General features: G+C 40.7%; 2 protein-coding genes across 5 annotated transcripts in view; one reads left to right on the forward strand and one right to left on the reverse strand.

The window, feature by feature from the left end:
• otc (ornithine transcarbamylase) overlaps window positions 1-2,550 on the reverse strand; it is an 11,254-nt gene extending 8,704 nt beyond the window's left edge. For all 4 annotated transcript variants that reach the window (XR_016115874.1, XR_016115875.1, XR_016115873.1 and 1 more), the window contains exons 1-3: window positions 2,430-2,550; window positions 2,207-2,345; window positions 2,030-2,111 (exon numbers count right to left, since the gene is read on the reverse strand). Coding sequence is in view for 1 of the 4 variants with exons in the window: in XM_089003393.1 (XP_088859519.1) it covers window positions 2,030-2,111; window positions 2,207-2,345; window positions 2,430-2,485 (277 nt within the window). In the remaining 3 variants the exon portion in view is untranslated. The remainder of the gene's footprint in view (window positions 1-2,029; window positions 2,112-2,206; window positions 2,346-2,429) is intronic.
• A 3,366-nt stretch (window positions 2,551-5,916) lies between these two features.
• srpx (sushi-repeat containing protein X-linked) lies at window positions 5,917-17,760 on the forward strand. The gene is made up of 10 exons (XM_089003380.1): window positions 5,917-6,074; window positions 9,176-9,232; window positions 10,840-11,028; window positions 12,436-12,612; window positions 13,565-13,691; window positions 13,802-13,923; window positions 14,870-15,049; window positions 16,155-16,288; window positions 16,911-17,032; window positions 17,119-17,760. Exons 1-10 carry the CDS (start codon window positions 6,011-6,013, stop codon window positions 17,300-17,302), a joined length of 1,356 nt encoding a protein of 451 aa, XP_088859506.1. The 5' UTR covers window positions 5,917-6,010; the 3' UTR covers window positions 17,303-17,760.
• Window positions 17,761-18,065: the final 305 nt, after the last annotated feature.

Below are 18,065 nucleotides of genomic sequence, written 5' to 3' on the forward strand. Positions count from 1 at the left end.
ACATGTATGCTTTAATCTTCAGAACTACAGTGTATTTGAAGCATATTCATAACTGGATGTGTAACAAGAAAGCATATTATCCGAATCTGAAGCCATTGTTTGGATTCACAAGCAATGCAAGACGTCTTGGCGTGAAGTCATTTTTATTTGCATTTGAATAAAAAGTGACATCGGCTGTCCTTTAATACACAGTATGGAATGTTAATAATTTTCAAAATCATCGCGCTTCAGCAGACAAAACAAGAAACATTGTTGCAAAAAACGATTGCATTCATATACAGTACAGTGGGCATGTACATAACACAACAGGGAAACTGCAACGCTTACATCTTACTGTATTATGTATACAATTTAAAAAAGTCATCAATCTTCTTCTGCTTCCCATTTTTACCTTTTAACACAAACACTTCAATCTCATCTGCTACACACGAGCTAGCGTCTGAAAATGAAAATGGCTCTGCTACACGGGTGCTGGGCACGTAACCAAGACACGTGACCAAGTTGACCAATGGCGCGACCGATGGCGTGTCACGTGACAAAGTCACACGGCCAAGTCGACCAATAGCGCGACCGATGGCGGCTCATGTGACCAAGTCGACCAATGGCGCGACCGATGGCGTGTCACGTGACAAAGTCACACGGCCAAGTCGACCAATAGCGCGACTGATGGCGGCTCATGTGACCAAGTCGACCAATGGCGCGACCGATGGCGGCTCATGTACCAAGACACGTGACCAAGTTGACCAATGGCGCGACGGATATATCGATATAAACAACAAAAATGGCCGGCGGGGGATGAAAAGGAGCACCGTAATAACCGGATTATCGTAATAACCGGGTATCGTACTAAACGGTACTAATTATACATAAAAAGACTAGAAATGTGCAAGGGAAATGAAAATAGTATCGTAATAAGCGGTACTATCGCTATAACCGATATTGATATAACGAGACTTTACTGTATATATATATATATATATATATATATATACGTATATAGCGTTTCACATTTTAAGCATTTCGGCCCCATTGCGGTCACTTCAAGAATATACAAACTGTTATTATTGACTTCTTCATGTGATTTCAGTGAGAATGGCCTTCCAAGCGAAATGTTAAAGGACAACCGACACAATTTTTTGTTTCCTAACTGACATCAGAAAAACGTTTTATAGCATGTAAAATACCCAAAACATGCAGGCTGATATTTGTAGTCAAATGCAAAACACCAATAAAAATGAGTTAAAGTATCCCAAAACGACTTCAAAATGTCCCCGGAAATTGTGAGTTTCAGAAGGTCCCGCCCCCTTGTTCGTGACGTCACGCCAGAACGTCTTTGCCTTGCTGTAGGATCAAAACAATGGCTTCAGATTCGGAAAAAGGTGCTTTCTTGTTACTCATCCAGTTATGAATATGATTCAAATCGTTCTGAAGAGGAAAGCATACATGTTTGCAATCGATTAAAGAAGTCCTTCCGGATCAATTCGAGCCGTCAGGACTCCAATGTAGCGTCCCAGAAAATGCACAAGATGGCGCCCAAGCTCCGTTGGAAATGGGCTGATTTGTCTGCTGGGAATTTGTGTCAACTAGTATCAAATAGTAGTCTTGGTGCAACACACAACGATTCACCATCGCGTTATTTATGTTTTCCTTCTAATTTTGCCATCAACACGGATCAACACAAAGTTTTCAGACCAAACAAAGTACCCAAAATGCATTGTATGTCGCTTTCTCGGTCAGGGGCGTTCCTTCCGTGACGTCACGTCAGGCGTCGTCATCAACTCGAAAACAAGACTTCCTGAATATTCAGCGCGTGTCTTAAAACGTAAAATATAGCTATATGCCGTGGAATATTTGTAAAAAACGCTCAGTATAAGTCATTTGAAGCCATTTTACAAATTATGGACACAACCTGTCCGGTGGCGTCGGTCGTCCTTTAAATAAAATGAAAATGAGTTTGACAAACCGGGTCTAAATAGTTGCTCAGTTGAGAGAAGGAAACAGAAAAGCGCATCTAACTATGCAAGGGCACCTGTTTCTGTGGACATTCTTGTTCTGGTGCTTCTCTTCTCAAATATCATTGCGATGGACTTCCCTTGCAGAAGTGGCAGATGCTAAAAACGGAACATGTTGCGTAAAAGATCTTCACGTGCACAACTTTTGAACAAAAAAAAAGGGGGAAAAACAAGCAAGTGCATGCACCTCTGACCTGTTTTTCATGCTTGAAGCGATGTTTTAAATCAGCAGAAACCCACAAAAGATTCTTGATTTCATCTCCGGTGAAGTCTTTCCATGTCAAACAGCTGCGTCCCTTCAAACATACACTGCAATTTGCCGAGACGCCATTCCTGGGGAAAGATACGCAAAAAAAAAAAAAAAAAAAACAATTAGTAAATTATGCTTATTATTTCTCAACTCAACTGATTTCTTACCTAATTCCACGCCAAATTGTGTTTTCAAAAGTCTTCACGCATCTAGAAAGTAACATTTTCCAGGCAAAATATTTCTATTGGACGTATTAGTGGTGGTGAAGTAAATTGATTCAAGTGTCGGGAGAGAACACGAAGCTTGAAAAGGGGGTGCGGCTTCTTTATGTATTTTTTTCAGGGGTGGGGTTCACCACCCGTACCTCCCCCAAAAAACATTACATTATGGTGGTCGAGTGGTTAGGAAGTACAGTGATACCTCGGCTTACAAACACCTTAACTTACAAACTTTTCATCTTACAAACGTCACATTTAAGAAAATTAAACCTTATAATAAGCACTGTTTTCATAATACACACCCACCACGCCTGGCGGAGTGATCTTCGGCGGAAGCACATGACCGAACAGCACCAGAGGTTAAATTACCAACAGTCCTTATGGAAGGTGACTCTCAACGACCATCAAAAAGGTAAATAAAACTTTATTTTACAGCACAGTTTATTTCTTTAATTACAGTCCTCATGTAATGCGCCTCTCTTTCCAAACAGAAATCCCCTTTGACCTTCGACCTCCAACGCCATTCCATCAAGCCATAAATGACTATCACAAATGTAAATAAAGTGACTTTATGATACAATGCAGTGTATTTCTTTCATTACAATACAACAGCACATCATACATTATACATAAATAAGGTATGTTGTGTGTAGTTTTAAGGCTTATTTAGTTGAAAAGTATATTTTATGAAAACCCAGGAACGGATTATTCCCATTTTAGTGGTTTCCTATGGGATTTTCTTTTTTTCGCCTTACACACTCTGTCTGGGAACCAATTAAGTTCCTAAATTGAGGTCTCACTGTACAGTGATACCTTGGCTAACAAACGTAATTGGTTCCCAGACAGTGTGTAACGCAAAAAGTGTCTATCCCAAAAATTAATTTCCCATAGAAAACCATTAAAATGAGAATAATCCATTCCCAGGTCCCCATAAAACATAATTTTCTACTTTCTAATTTTGTAAGCCTTAAAGGACAACCGACGTCTCCGGACAAGTTGTGTCCATAATTTGTAAAATGGCTTCAAATTACTTCTACTGAGCGTATTTTACAAAGATTCCACCGCATATAGCTATATTTTACGTTTTAAGGCTTGCGCTGAATATTCCGGAAGTCTTGTTTTTGAGTTGGTGACGGGTCCTCACCCTACGTCACTGAAGGAACGCCCCCTCAGCGAGAAAAGACATTCCTTGCATCACCTCAATGCATTTTGCAATACTTTGTTTGATCTGAAAATTTCGTGCTGATAAATAAATAACGCAATGGTGAATCCTTGTGTGTGGCACCGAGTATCTATTTGATATTCACTGACAAAAATTGTAAGGAATTAATCAGCCCATTTCCACGGAGCTTTCCACGGAGCTTTGTCGCCCTCTTCTGCCTCTTTTCGGTGCTACATTCCCCCCCCCCCCCCCGCCCCAGATGACACACATTCGATGCTACATTTTCCAACTCAAAATGACACGGAATAAATTCTTTAATCGATTGCTAACATGTATGCTTTCCTCTTCAGAACAATTTGAATCATATTCATAACTGGATGAGTAACAAGAAAGCATATTCTCCCAATCTGAAGCCATTGTTTTGATTCACTAGCAATGCAAGACGTCTTGCCGTGACGTCAAGAACTGGGGGCGGGACTTTCTAAAAATGCCCAATTCGCAGCTCAATTTTTTGCAGATTTTGGTCACTTTAAGTCATTTTTATTGGTGTCTTCATTTGACTAAAAATATCATACTACATGTTTTGAGTATTTTAGATGCTATAAAACGTTTTTCTGGTGTCAGTTAAAAAACAAAAAAATGACGTCGGTTGTCCTTTAAGTCATTTTTATTGGTGTCTTCATTTGACTAAAAATATCATACTGCGTGTTTTGGGTATTTTACATGCTATAAAACGTTTTTCTGATGTCAGTTAGGAAAGAAAAAAGTGATGTCGGTTGTCCTTTAAACACTTTTTCACAAACAAACATCTGCATTTGTAGGTAAGACCTAAAGAGCTCGATGAATGCTTGCACGTAACATTCCTGGAAAAGAGCATAGGTAGCACACAACACACAATCATGAGCGACTGCTTTTGGATTTTCTTTTTGGTGAAATACTGTCCCCTTCTGGATGTAAAACGAAGCGCCCCGGTTTTCACAATACTGTAATAAAAAACGATTATTATTATTATTAGGATTACAAATTATTTGAAACGGTTGTTGGAAAGTACAAGTGTATCTAATGAAGTGCTTGCTAAATGTTTCATTTTTGTGTTTCTCCTCAGTCATCCAAGTCATCTTAATCCACACAGGTTGAATCGAAGCAACTGACAGATTCATATTTGCTGCATTTGGTTTTGATCGAAAATAAATTATATCGATGGATGGATGCAAATATATAGGTAGATGTTTTTAAAATGCCGATAGCATCTTTAGCTCTATAATAGTCCTATTATTTGTTTAGTTTTTTTGTTCTTTTGACTTCAAGATAATGATAATAATACTAATACTACTTCTACTACTACTACTACTACTACTACTACTAATAATAATAATAATAGTGACATATCTGATCCACTGCTGAGAAGTATGCTTTGATCCTGTCCTCTTTCATCTGAGGCTGCTTCATGTCACAATGGCTTCAGATTCGGAGAAGATGCTTTCTTGTTACTCATCCAGTTATGAATATGATTCAAATAGTTCTGAAGAGGAAAGCATACATGTTTGCAATCGATTAAAGAATTTATTTGTGCCATTTTGAGGCAACATTGGGGGAAAATCTCTGACCCAAAAAAGAGGCACAAAATGGCGACACCCTGTGGCCACCTCCGTTTACTCAGGCTGATAAATTCCTTATATGGCGCTTGGATGCCCTCTTCTGGCGGCTTTTGGGTGCAACACGAGGTCCCCAGACCAAACGAGTACAGCAAAATACATTGACGTGATGGAAGGACCGCTACAATACGTCTTTTTTACGGTCAGGGGGCGGTCCTTTAGTGACGTCACGTACGGATTCGTCACCAACTCAAAAACAAGACTTCCCGAATATTCAGAGCGAGTCTTAAAACGTAAACTATAGCTTTATGCGGTGGAATCTTTGTAAAATACGCTCAGTAGAAGTCATTTGAAGCCATTTTACAAACTATGGACACAACTTGGACACAGCGTCGGTTGTCCTTTAAAAAAGCCACTCAAAAATGCGCATTACTTTATAATACTTAATTGTTGTAGTTTTTGTTTTTTTTACTAATAATCTCTAGTATCTGCCCCCCGCCCCCAAGGATGTAATAAAACCTAAAATAGCCCCTGAAAGGAAAAAAAAAAAAAGTTGCCCTGCTCTACTTCAAAAGGTGATGAAGAGTCCATGTTAGTTTAAGGCTCTCTCGGGGTGAGCCACACTGTGTTCCCTTGTTTGTGGAGCAAAGAGGCGGGCCTTTTTTTTTTCTTTGGGAAAAGGAGGAATGCGCTGGAAGTTTTTCCCGCAGGAGACCTTCACAAGTTGAGAAACATCTTTCCTATCCTGTTCCCCCTTCGTCTCTCTTCTCAGCATGGACATGTGGTCTCTGCTGTTGCCGCTGTTCGTCCACATCTGCTTCTGTTCTGCATATGAAGGTAAGAACTAACTTTGACACCCCCTACCCCCCTACCCGTCAATCCTTGCAGTACATTTTTTGGTGTACTCCAAAGAGAACCCTGTTCCTGCTGCTGTCTCGTCTCTGGGGATGGAATGGCTTGCGTTTGTAGGTCAAAGGTTGTTAGATGTACAGCTCTGGATTTGTGTTTTTTTTTTTTTACTTGCGTGGACGTGGAGGTGCTGTGGAACAAGGGGTGAGGAGTGTGAATGCAGCGGGGGGGATCGTGGGGGGGGGGGGGGGTGTGTGACTTGCATCGCTTGCCGTTCTTCCCCTTTTACAAAGTAGATTAATTCCGCCTGTGAGGCCGGCATTAACTCATTCACTGCCAGACGATGTGCTAAAATGTGTCTACTTCTGTGCCGGGGTTTTTGTCATTGTCACTTGAATTCCAGGACCCACAGAATATTGAGTTTTAGGACTACTTAAATATTCTATGCAGCGTAAGAAACCTTAGACTCTCTTCTTTCATCCGGAAAAAAAGAGTTAAAGGACAATCGACATCACTTTTTTGTTTCCCAACTGACATCAGAAAAACGTTTTATAGCATCTGAAATACCCAAAACACGCAGGCTGATATTTTTAGTCAAATGCAAAACACCAATAAAAATGACTTAAAGTGTCCCGCCCCCTTGTTCGTGGTGTCACCCCAAGACGTCTTGCCTTGCTCGAGAATCAAAAAATGGCTTCAGATTCAGAGAATATGCTTTCTTGTTACACATCCAGTTATGAATATGATTCAAATACAGTAAAGTCTCGTTATATCGATATCGGTTATATCGATAGTACCGCTTATTACGATACTATTTCTATGAACGCAAGGAGAAAATTACATGCGCGCAGGGTTGGATATATCAATAGTCCCGGTTATATCAATATTTTTTCGGACTCCCGAGAATATCGATATAACGACACTTTACTGTAGTTCTGAAGAGGAAAGCATACATGTTTGCAATCGATTAAAGAATTTATTTGTGCCATTTTGAGGCAACATTGAGGCGAAATGTATCACCAAAAAAGAGGCAGAAAATGGCGATCAAGCTCCGTGTGAGGAATTAATCGGCCCGTTTCCACAGGCTGATTAATTCCTTAGATTGAGCTTTGTCGCCCTCTTCTGTCTCTTTTTTGGTGCAACACGAAGCTTTCAGACCAGCCAAGTACAGCCAAATGCATTGACGTGATGGAAGGACTGCTACAATGTGTCCTTTTTTCGGTCAGGGGCGTTCCTTCAGTGACGTAACGTACGGACTTGTCACCAACTCGAAAACAAAACTTCCTGAATATTCAGCGTGAGTCTTAAAACGTAAAATATAGCTATATGCGGTGGAATCTTTGTAAAATACGGTTAGTAGAAGTCATTTGAAGCCATTTTACAAATTATGGACACAACTTCTCCGGTGACGTCGGTTGTCCTTTCAACTGTCCCTTGATTAGACAAAGTAAATCCAACTTGACTTTCTCCTCATGTTGATGATTTTCAAAGTATGGAACATAAACGGCAACAGTTTGCAAAAAAAAAAAAATAATAAGTGCAACAATATTTTTTTAAGCTTCATTATATACGGAAAAACATTTACAATATGATGTTTAGCTGTAGCATTTTTGTGACACACTTTGAAAATCCCTCTGCTGCTGTAGTCAATTCTGTTTTCAATCAACTGACTGTTGTTTGAATTGGCTTAAGAGGAATCGAGGCCTGTGGTAAGTGTGCTTGTTGGGGTGCAATTTGGGAACAAGAGTTTTCCAAATGCACTTCATGTACTCTGGGTGGTTGTTTGTTTTCTTTTTCGTCATTCTTTTTTTAAAAACTGATTTCAAGATGTGCATCTGTCATACAAAGATAAAATTACCATAGTAGGATGTAAATACATTCAAATTATCATCGGGCTATGCCATATTGCCAAGCGCTATGCCAAGACTTCCTATATGCCAATATTGAGAGCAGCAGGAAGCAGTACAGACACTCCCTGTGTTACAAATACTCGAGTTACCATAAAACGGTCCATACGAACATTTTGTCGGGTACTGTATGTCGAAAAATGTTTGGACAGAGAAGCTGTAAGTTAGATTTTGTATTGCGCGCCTTTTTCCGGCCGAGCTCGCTAGCGATTGCCTATTTAATTTCTGACATCAGAAAAACGTTTTTATTAGCATCTAAAATACCCAAAATACGCACTATGATATTTTTAGTCAAATGCAAAACACCAATAAAAATGACTTAAAGTATCCAAAATCTGCACACACAAAAAAATAAACAGGAAGTGGCCAGTTTCAGCAGGTCCCGCCCCCTTGTTCGTGGTGTCACCCCAAGACGTCTTGCCTTGCTCGAGAATCAAAAAATGGCTTCAGATTCGGAGAAGATTCTTTCTTGTTACTCATCCAGTTATGAATATGATTCAAATAGTTCTGAAGAGGAAAGCATATATTTTTGCAATCGATTAAATAATTTATTCCGTGCCATTTTGAGGCAATAGGGGGGGAAATGCAGTACCAAAAAAAGAGGAAGAACATGGTGACAAAGCCCGTTTCCACATGCTGATAAATTCATTACATGGAGCTTTGTCGCCCTCTTCTGCCTATTTTTGGTGCAACACGAAGTTTTCAGACCAAACAGTACAGCAAAATGCATTGACGTGATGGAAGGACTGCTACTATGTGTCCTTTTTTCGTTCAGGGGCGTTCCTTCAGTGACGTAACGTGAGGACTCGTCACCAACTCAAAAACCAAGACTTTCGGAATATTCAGCGCGAGTCTTAAAACGTAAAATATAGCTATATGCGGTGGAGTCTTTGTAAAATACGCTCAGTAGAAGTTATTTGAAGCCATTTTACAAATTATGGACACATCTTGTCCGGAGACGTCGGTTGTCCTTTAAAACACTCACACTTTCTCTCTTGTTGAGCGTGTTTTGGATGTCAAAGCAATCTTTTAAACTTGATCCCAGAGCTGTTTTGTGCAATACATAAATGACTCCAGGGAGAGTATTAAAAACATTGCCTAACATCGTGGACGCCATCTTTCTCCTGCTTTCGTAGATGCTGTTTTTTTTTTTGCTTTTTTATCTTTTGCTTGCATCTCCAGGGTCAGGACAGCAGGCTTACGGAGATGATGGGGACCGGTATACTCATGCATTCACAGGTGACGTTACTCTTTATTTTGTTGAGGTACGCCATGAGTACAATTGTGTCAAAGTGGTCAGTCAGGGAGCGGTTAAAAAAAAAAAAAAATCTTCAAAAACAATATCTATTCGTTCTTCTTCCCTGAAATGGATACTCCTCACTCAGGGAATTAGCTGTATGTGGGCGCGCTTGTCCTGAGCCAGCAGAAAATAAACTGCAGATTGCAAATCAGATGAGAAACCACACGGCATTCATTTATTTCCGCGACTTGGGAAGAGACATGTTAATTTATTTATTTTTTACTTCCAAGAACTCACTATCAGTTAACTCATTCACTGCCATTCACAAATGTATTCGGGGAATGGAAAATATGACGTAGAGCGCCATTCCAAATTCAGGTTTTGTTTTTTCATGCTTGGGTGCTGATGGCTAGCTATCTGGCTAGCTATTTGGCTGGCTATCTGGCCGGCTATCTATCTAGCTTTCTATCTATTTGAGTCATTCTGGGTTGAGTGAATGCTGGCGCATGTGACTGCCGCTGCTCACCCGCAGAAAAACTTCTCCTGTGACTGTAAAGTGACCTTGAGAGTTTTGAAAGGCGCTTATAAATGAAATCCAGCATATAAACATATCAACATAAACATATATATGATAAACATATCAGCATATAAACTTCAATTCCATACGATGAAACCATGTTTTGACAGCGCTGGAATGCAGTGCACATTTTTGGGGAATAAATATCGAGGGGGGAAAAGACAAAGAAAAAAAAACTTTTTGGGAAGTCAAATAAGAACGATCGAAGGTGAGATTACACTGTACAGTAAATACAGCACCCCCTGCTGGATGTGGTTGGGCCTTTTCCTATCACGGTAATAGGAAGAATACGACAAAGTACCATAGTCCTGTCTTCATCTGGTAAGTGTCACTTCATATAGTTTGTTCTTCTATTTTATTTTATTTTGTTTGCAATTAATCAGTTGGCTGTGCTCAAATAATTTGAAATCTCTATAGCTATAATTTTTTTTACTTTACTTGTTTGTAGTTCCGCGGTGGTATTGTTGGTGATTCATCATGCAAGTGAAATCACCAACGACACCACCACCATAGAACTACAAACAATTATAAAAATATAGATATTATTTTCACATAAACATTTGGATTTTACATCAATGAAATAAAACGTATGCAATAAAATCGTACCAACCACTTTGCCCGCTTTCCGTCCAAATGGAAGCTTTGATTTTCGTCCTTTTTATCTTTTCCTTGCTAAACAGGAGTACAGCTATAAAGCATGTCCATTCTCGCCGTCTTGTCATTTCAAATGAAACTTAACGAAGCAAAGAAAGTAAAGCCTGTGCCGGAAGTGACAACACACCAATGTAATGAATGTCAAGAAAATAAAGCACAGCCATCTGCTGGTCAACTGTGGGATAGCATAGCAGTCATAAACAAATGTATCAGCTGCATTTACACTGTGTAAGAAAGGTGTTTTAAGACATGGGTTTTGCATAAAAATAATTCAAACATCTTTTAGGCTCAAAGTATGGCCGCTTCATTGAAAATGTTCCCCAGGCACGCCGTCAAACATGGAAACCGACAGATTAACTTGACGCACTTTTTTAGGGTCTGCGTGGTGCGCGCCAATTAAGCTGAAACACGGCGACGCGAGCTGCCGGACGCCGCTGGGTCACCATTCCAAGAACGCCATGGGAGCGCGCTGTAAAATCCGCTGCAAACAAGGATACGAGTCCCAAAGTACCGAGGTGGTGTGTATGGCCAGCAAACACTGGTCGTCCAACTATGCATGTCGAGGTGAGAATGAGAATTCGAGGAGGTGACAATGAGGGGGGGAAATGGGGAGGGGAGGGTTATGCTTCCATATATTTTGTCCGATGGTTGCACCAAATGAAACCATCTGGACCATTTTAGGTCAACCTTTGCCCTTAAGACGTAAATACAGAAGAACCTGATTTTTCTCCATTGATTTGAGTGTACAGACGATCCCCTACTTACGAACATTGGAGTTAAAAACAACGGTACATACAAATATTTTTGTCGTAACATATGTAGTCTTCTTTCCAGTTGTATATGTACATATCTTTATAGAGTATATATTTCATTAAATGTCTATTTTTCTGTACAAACCAATACAGGTTACTTATGCAAGCCTTAAAACTGTACTTATATAAATCTTAATAATAATAATAATAATGATAATAATAATTATTATTATATTATAATATAATATATATAATATATTACATAATATATTAATATATTATATAATAATAATAATATAATTAATAATATTATTATATTATTATTATTATACATTACCTCTTAAAGGACAACCGACGCCTCCGGACAAGTTGTGTCTATAATTTGTAAAATCACTTCAAATGACTTCTACTGAGCGTATTTTAGAAAGATTCCACTGCATATAGCTATATTTTGCGTTTTAAGACTCGCGCTGAATATTCAGGAAGTCTTGTTTTTTGAGTTGGTGACGAGTCCTCACCCTACGTCACTGAAGGAACACCCCTGACCGAGAAAGCGACACACAATGCATTTTGGGTACTTTGTTTGGTCTGAAAACTTCGTGTTGATGGCAAAATTAGAAGGAAAACACATAAATAACGCAATGGTGAATCGTTGTGTGTTGCACCAAGACTACTATTTGATACTAGTTGACACAAATTCCCAGCAGACAATCAGCCCATTTCCAACGGAGCTTAGGCGCATACATACAAGCATAGGCAGAATAATAAATAAAATACAATCACAAATAGAATACGAGAAATAAAATACAGTAATAAATAGAAACAGAGAGAGCTACAGAGAAAATGCGATTTTAAAAAGGTGGGTTTTGAGATGGGATTTGAAGGTGGGAAGAGAGTCGATGTGACGAATGTTGGCAGGAAGTGAGTTCCAGAGTTTGGGGGCAGAGCAGCTGAAAGCTCTGTACAAATTTGCTGTTCCTAATCGAGCCACTAGATGGCAGCAATGAGCACATGCCAGGTAACTGCGCTACTGCCCAATGTATTAATGGTCCAGACGTTTTTGATTTTATGGCAGAGGCTGCGGGCCGGATGAAAATTGACCATGGGCCACATTTGGCCCCCGGGACGTACTTTGGACATGTCTGTCCTAGTGTTTCTTGTTTTGACCGACGCCTTCAATTCAATTATGAGCGCAGCGTTCTCTTTCCGTCTTTGGCAGAGATTCGCTGTCCCAAAATGAACATGCCCATGAATGGCGGCTATAAGTGTTCAGATGGCTCCTACTACAACTCCCGCTGCGAGTTCTTCTGCGCTCCTGGGTTCATCCTCAAAGGCTCCAAGACTGCAACCTGCCAGTTCAACAAAGCCTGGAGCGCCGCCGTCCCCACTTGTGTCGGTAAGCTGGTGTCAAAACGGCTATGGCGAGACGTGCTTTTCACACCGAGACCTTAGTAGTACTACGTCTGAATCAATCCAACCCTCAAAGGACAACCGACGCCTCCGGACAAGTTGTGTCCATAATTTGTAAAATCACTTCAAATGACTTCTACTGAGCGTATTTTACAAAGATTCCACCGCATATAGCTATATTTTACGTTTTAAGACTCGCGCTGAATATTCCGGAAGTCTTGTTTTTGAGTTGGTGACGAGTCCGTACGTGACGTCACTGAAGGAACGGCCCTGACCGAAAAAAAAGGACACATTGTAGCAGTCCTTCCATCACGTCAACGCATTTGGCTGTACTTGTTTGGTCTGAAAACCTCGTCTTGCACCAGAAAGACACAGAAGAGGGCGTCCAAGCTCCATGTAAGGAATTTATAGGCCTGTGGAAACGGCTGATTAATTCCTCATAGAAGGTTGGTCGCCATGTTCTGCCTCTTTTTTGGTGATACATTTCCCCCCAATGTTGCCTCAAAATGGCACGGAATAAATTCCTTAATCGATTGCAAACGTTTACTTTCCTCTTCAGAACTATTTGAATCATATTCATAACTGGATGTGTAACAAGAAAGCATCTTCTCCGAATCTGAAGCCATTGTTTTGATTCTGACGTCACGAAATGGAGGCGGGACTTTCTGAAAATGCCCAATTCGCAGCTAATTTTTTTTTGCAGATTTTGGACACTTTAAGTCATTTTTATTGGTGTTTTGCATTTGAATAAAAATATCATACTGCGTGTTTTGGGTATTTTAGATGCTATAAAACGTTTTTCTGATGTCAGTTACGAAACAAAAAAGTGACGTCGGTTGTCCTTTAACCTTTGCGTGTTGTACATAAAACGCGCTTGAGTCTCCCTGTCAAAATTTCCCTTCCTTCCAAAGATTTCTCTTCATTGTTGTTTGCACCAGATGAGGAGCCTCCAAAGATCAAATGTCCTCATGTGAAGGATAAGTGGGCAGAACCAGGCAAACTCACAGCCAGGGTGACCTGGGACACCCCCGAAGGCATGGACACGGCCGACGGCATCCTGACAGAGTGCGTGCTTCCCGTCTCGCCTTCTTCCCCTCTAGCCTCAGTTTCTACTCGGTCCTCCCACCAAGACAGACGATGGCATGACAGTGGCTCACCCACTTGATGTTTTGCAGCGTGATCCTGAAAGGGAAAGCTCCTAAATCGGACTTCCCTGAAGGTCTTCACAAGATGTCCTACACCGTTCTGGATCGGGCGGGCAACAAAGGATCCTGTCGCTTCACTGTCAGAGTGCGAGGTTAGATTAAAAAAAGAAAAAAGAAAAAGAATAGAACCTGTTGATATTCTGTGGGTGTCTGGTGTTATTATAATTTTATCCACTCGTTCATGATTCCACATGATAATTGCTTGCAAATCACTTTTGGGACCCCTAACCTGTGCCTCGTAGCCCCTCCAATGGCCCGAGTGTAGAATAAGAATCTCCCTCCCATCAGGTAAAAAGTCTGAATATTGAGGAAGTCTTGTTTTTGAGTTTGTGACGAGTCCTCATGTGACGTCACTGAAGGAACGCCCCTGACCGAAAAAAAGGACACATTGTAGCAGTCCTTTCATCACGTCAATGCATTTTGCTGTACTTGTATGGTCTGAAAATTTCATGTTGCACCAAAAACAGCCAGAAGAGGGCGTCCAAGCTCCATATAAGGAATTTATCAGCCTGTGGAAACGGGCTGATTAATTCCTTACACGGAGCTTTGTCGCCATTTTCTGCCTCTTTTTGGTGCTACACATCCTGCCCCCAGATACCTCAAAATAGCACGGAATAAATTCTTTAAATCGATTGCAAACATGTATGCTTTCCTCTTCAGAACTATTTGAATCATATTCATAATTGGATGAGTAACAAGAAAGCATATTCTCAGAATCTGAAGCTATTGTTTTGATTCTCCAGCAAGGTAAGACGTCTTGGGGTGACACCACGAAAAAGGGGGCGGGACCTTCTGAAACTGGCCACTTCCGGGTTCATTTTTTTGCAGATTTTGGACACTTTAAGTCATTTTTATTGGTGTTTTGCATTTGACTAAAAATATCTTACTGTGTGTTTTGGGTATTTTAGATGCTATAAAACGTTTTTCTGATGTCAGTTAGGAAACAAAAAAGTGATGTCGGTTGTACTTTAAAATGTAATGTATTATTATTATTATTATTAAGAAGGACATTAGCATGTTATCTGTCTGCTTCTCTAGTGCGACGCTGCAGTCCACTCTCTCCCCCCGACAATGGCTACATGAAATGCGACAGCGATGGCGACAACTACGGCGCCACCTGTGAATTTACTTGCACGGGCGGGGCTGATCTACAAGGCAGTGCAGCGAGAGTGTGCCAGTACGGACTCACCTGGTCCGGTAGCGACACCAACTGTGCACGTATGTATCACACTCATCTCGTGGAAGACTAAACAGCCTCTTTTCAAATTTGTATTTTGACAAATACAGGTTTGAGGTCAAATATTTGTATAAAGTAGAATGGAATGACAAGTGAAATGCAGTTTTGAAAATTGGTATCATATTGATACAAACTGTATTCACATGTACAGTGAGACCTCAACTTACGAACTTAATTAGTTCCCAGACAGAGTGTGTAAGGCGAAAAGTGTGTATCTCAAAAAAAAAATCCCATAGGAAACCATTAAAATGGGAATAATCCGTTCCCGGGTTTCCATAAAATATACTTTTCAACTAAATAAACCTTAAAACTACACACAACATACCTTATTCTATGTATAATAAATGTGCTATCGTATTGTAATGAAAGAAATACACTGCATTGTATCATAAAGTCACGTTACTTACATTTGTGATGGTCATTGATGGAATGGCGTTGGCAGTGGAAAGTCAAAGGGAATTGCTGTTTGGAAAGAGAGGACTGTAATTAAAGAAATAAACTGTGCTGTAAAATAAAGTTGTATTTACCTCTTTGATGGTCGTTGATGGCTTATGGAAGGAGAGTCACTTTCCATAAGGACTGTTGCTAACTTAACCTCTGGTGCTGTTCGGTCGTGTGCTTCCGCCGAAGATCACTCCGCCAGCCGTGGTGGGTGTGTATTATGAAAATAGTGCTTATCATAAGGTTTAATTTTCAGAAATTTGACGTTTGTAAGACAAAAAGTTTGTAAGTTGAGGTGTTTGTAAGTTGAGGTCTCACTGTACTTTGTTCTTTTCCACTCTGTATTCGCTGTGGTGAGTTATTCGATTAGTTATTTCAGGAAAACCCTTGTGAGCTTTGAAATCAGGCCCAAATGTACTGCCCCCTTGGTCCACACGCATATGGAATGACAAATGAAAACTTCACCGACATGATGCGATTCAAGTATTGCTCTTCTATTATTCATACTACTCGTTTACGTGCCTTTGCCTTGCTATATTTCACTTCCTGTCAGCTCGACGGGAGTGAGAACGGAGCCCGCTAAGTATGTTCCGTTGAATCTAATTCCATTCTTCCGTCATCCATGCATTCTTTTGTCCGCCACAGCCATGAACATTAACGTGGGGGTGCGCAGGGCGGCGGCGCTACTCGATCAGTTCTACGAGAAGCGACGACTCCTTATTATCTCGGCCCCGACGGCTGCCAATCATAATTACCGCTTCCAGATGACCAATCTGCAGGTGAGTTGTGAAGAGGAGTATAACAGTGGCTATAAATACAGCGGGAACTCGGTTTACGAACCCCTTGGCTTACGGACTTTACGGTTTACGAACGTTACATTTATGAAAATTTTACCTTGGCATACGAACTATTATTCGGGATACACACGGGACTGCCACAATGAGTGATGTGTCGTTCACGAACGATCCCGTTCTCCAAACACTACATTGGATTCCTGACTGCTCGAATTGATACGGGAGGACTTCTTTAATCGATTGCAAACATTTATGCTTTCCTCTTCAGAACTATTTGAATCATATTCATAACTGGATGAGTAACAAGAAAGCATATTCTCCGAATCCGAAGCCATTGTTTTGATTCTAGAGCAAGGCAAGACGTCCTGGCGTGACGTAACGAACAAGGGGGCGGGACCTTCTGAAACTCGGTATCTCCGAGGTCATTTTGAAATAGTTTTGGGACACTTTAAATCATTTTTATTTGTTTGCATTTGACTAAAAATATCAGCCTGCGTGTTTTGGGTATTTTACACGCTATAAAATGTTTTTCTGATGGCAGTTAGGAAACAAACAAAAAAAATGGTGTTGGTTGTCCTTTAAACTCGTTTATCTGTGGGCACAACAGCACGCCCAATGTGGACTGGATCTGCGTCATATAACCGTCATTGAGCTAGTTGGGAATTATCCAGCCCAAATCGGCCGCATTCGACACAGGCTCCTCCCCCCCATGCTAGCCTTGCAACTCAGGTATTCATTCTCTCTCACGCACAATTTTTTTTTGGTGTGATGTCATCACACAGAATGTGACTTACCATGTTCTCTGCGTTACTAAGGTTACTCCTCCAGATCCCACAGCGGTCCTTTCAAATGGTTCTAGTGGACAAGCAGGGCACAGACAAGCAACGTTACCCGTTCCCGATTACGGCGGCCGAGCTGTTCACCACTGTCGACACCTTCCCTCTACGCAAGGACGAGATGTTGATGCAGCAGGCAGCCGGACAAACCTGTCAGTCGTAATGGGCCATGCTCATATCTGCCCCACCCTTGGACTTGCAGTCATTTTTTTTTATCCAATGGCTTCCCACTTGTCACAGGACAATAGAAGTAATCAGTGGAGGCGCACGGAGTCGTCCTCTGCTCCCCCCGACCTGAGAGCAGGGACCAGTCATAGCAGAATCCGGCATCGGCGCGTCTGGACAGTAGGGATATATATATACAGTGAGACCTCAACTTACGAACTTAATTGGTTCCCAGACAGAGTGTGTAAGACGAAAAGTGTGTATCTTAAAAAAAAATCCCATAGGAAACCATTAAAATGGGAATAATCCGTTCCTGGGTTTCCATAAAATATACTTTTCAACTAAATAAGCCTTAAAACTACACACAACATACCTTATTCTATGTATAATAAATGTGCTATTGTATTGTAATGAAAGAAATACACTGCATTGTATCATAAAGTCACTTTATTTACATTTGTGATGGTCATTGATGGCTTGATGGAATGGCGTTGGAGGTCGAAGGTCAAAGGGAATTGCTGTTTGGAAAGAGAGGCGCATTACATGAGGACTGTAATTAAAGAAATAAACTGCGCTGTAAAATAAAGTTTTAATTACCTTTTTGATGGTCGTTGAGAGTCACCTTCCATAAGGACTGTTGGTAACTTAACCTCTGGTGTTGTTCGGTCGTGTGCTTCCGCCGAAGATCACTCCGCCAGCCGTGGTCGGTGTGTATTATGAAAATAGTGCTTATTATAAGGTTTAATTTTCAGAAATTTGAC

Source organism: Hippocampus bargibanti, linkage group LG08 (genome assembly GCF_051943395.1).
Source record: "Hippocampus bargibanti isolate YZ-2025 linkage group LG08, ASM5194339v1, whole genome shotgun sequence".
In the NCBI taxonomy this organism is placed as follows: Eukaryota; Metazoa; Chordata; class Actinopteri; order Syngnathiformes; family Syngnathidae; genus Hippocampus; species Hippocampus bargibanti.

Coding starts and splice junctions, on each gene's coding strand:
- srpx (XM_089003380.1), top strand. CDS start 6,011: ATGGACATGTGGTCTCTGCTGTTGCCGCTGTTCGTCCACATCTGCTTC. Junction 15,050..16,154: donor TAGCGACACCAACTGTGCAC/GTATGTATCACA, acceptor TGTCCGCCACAG/CCATGAACATTAACGTGGGG. Junction 17,033..17,118: donor ATGCTAGCCTTGCAACTCAG/GTATTCATTCTC, acceptor TGCGTTACTAAG/GTTACTCCTCCAGATCCCAC.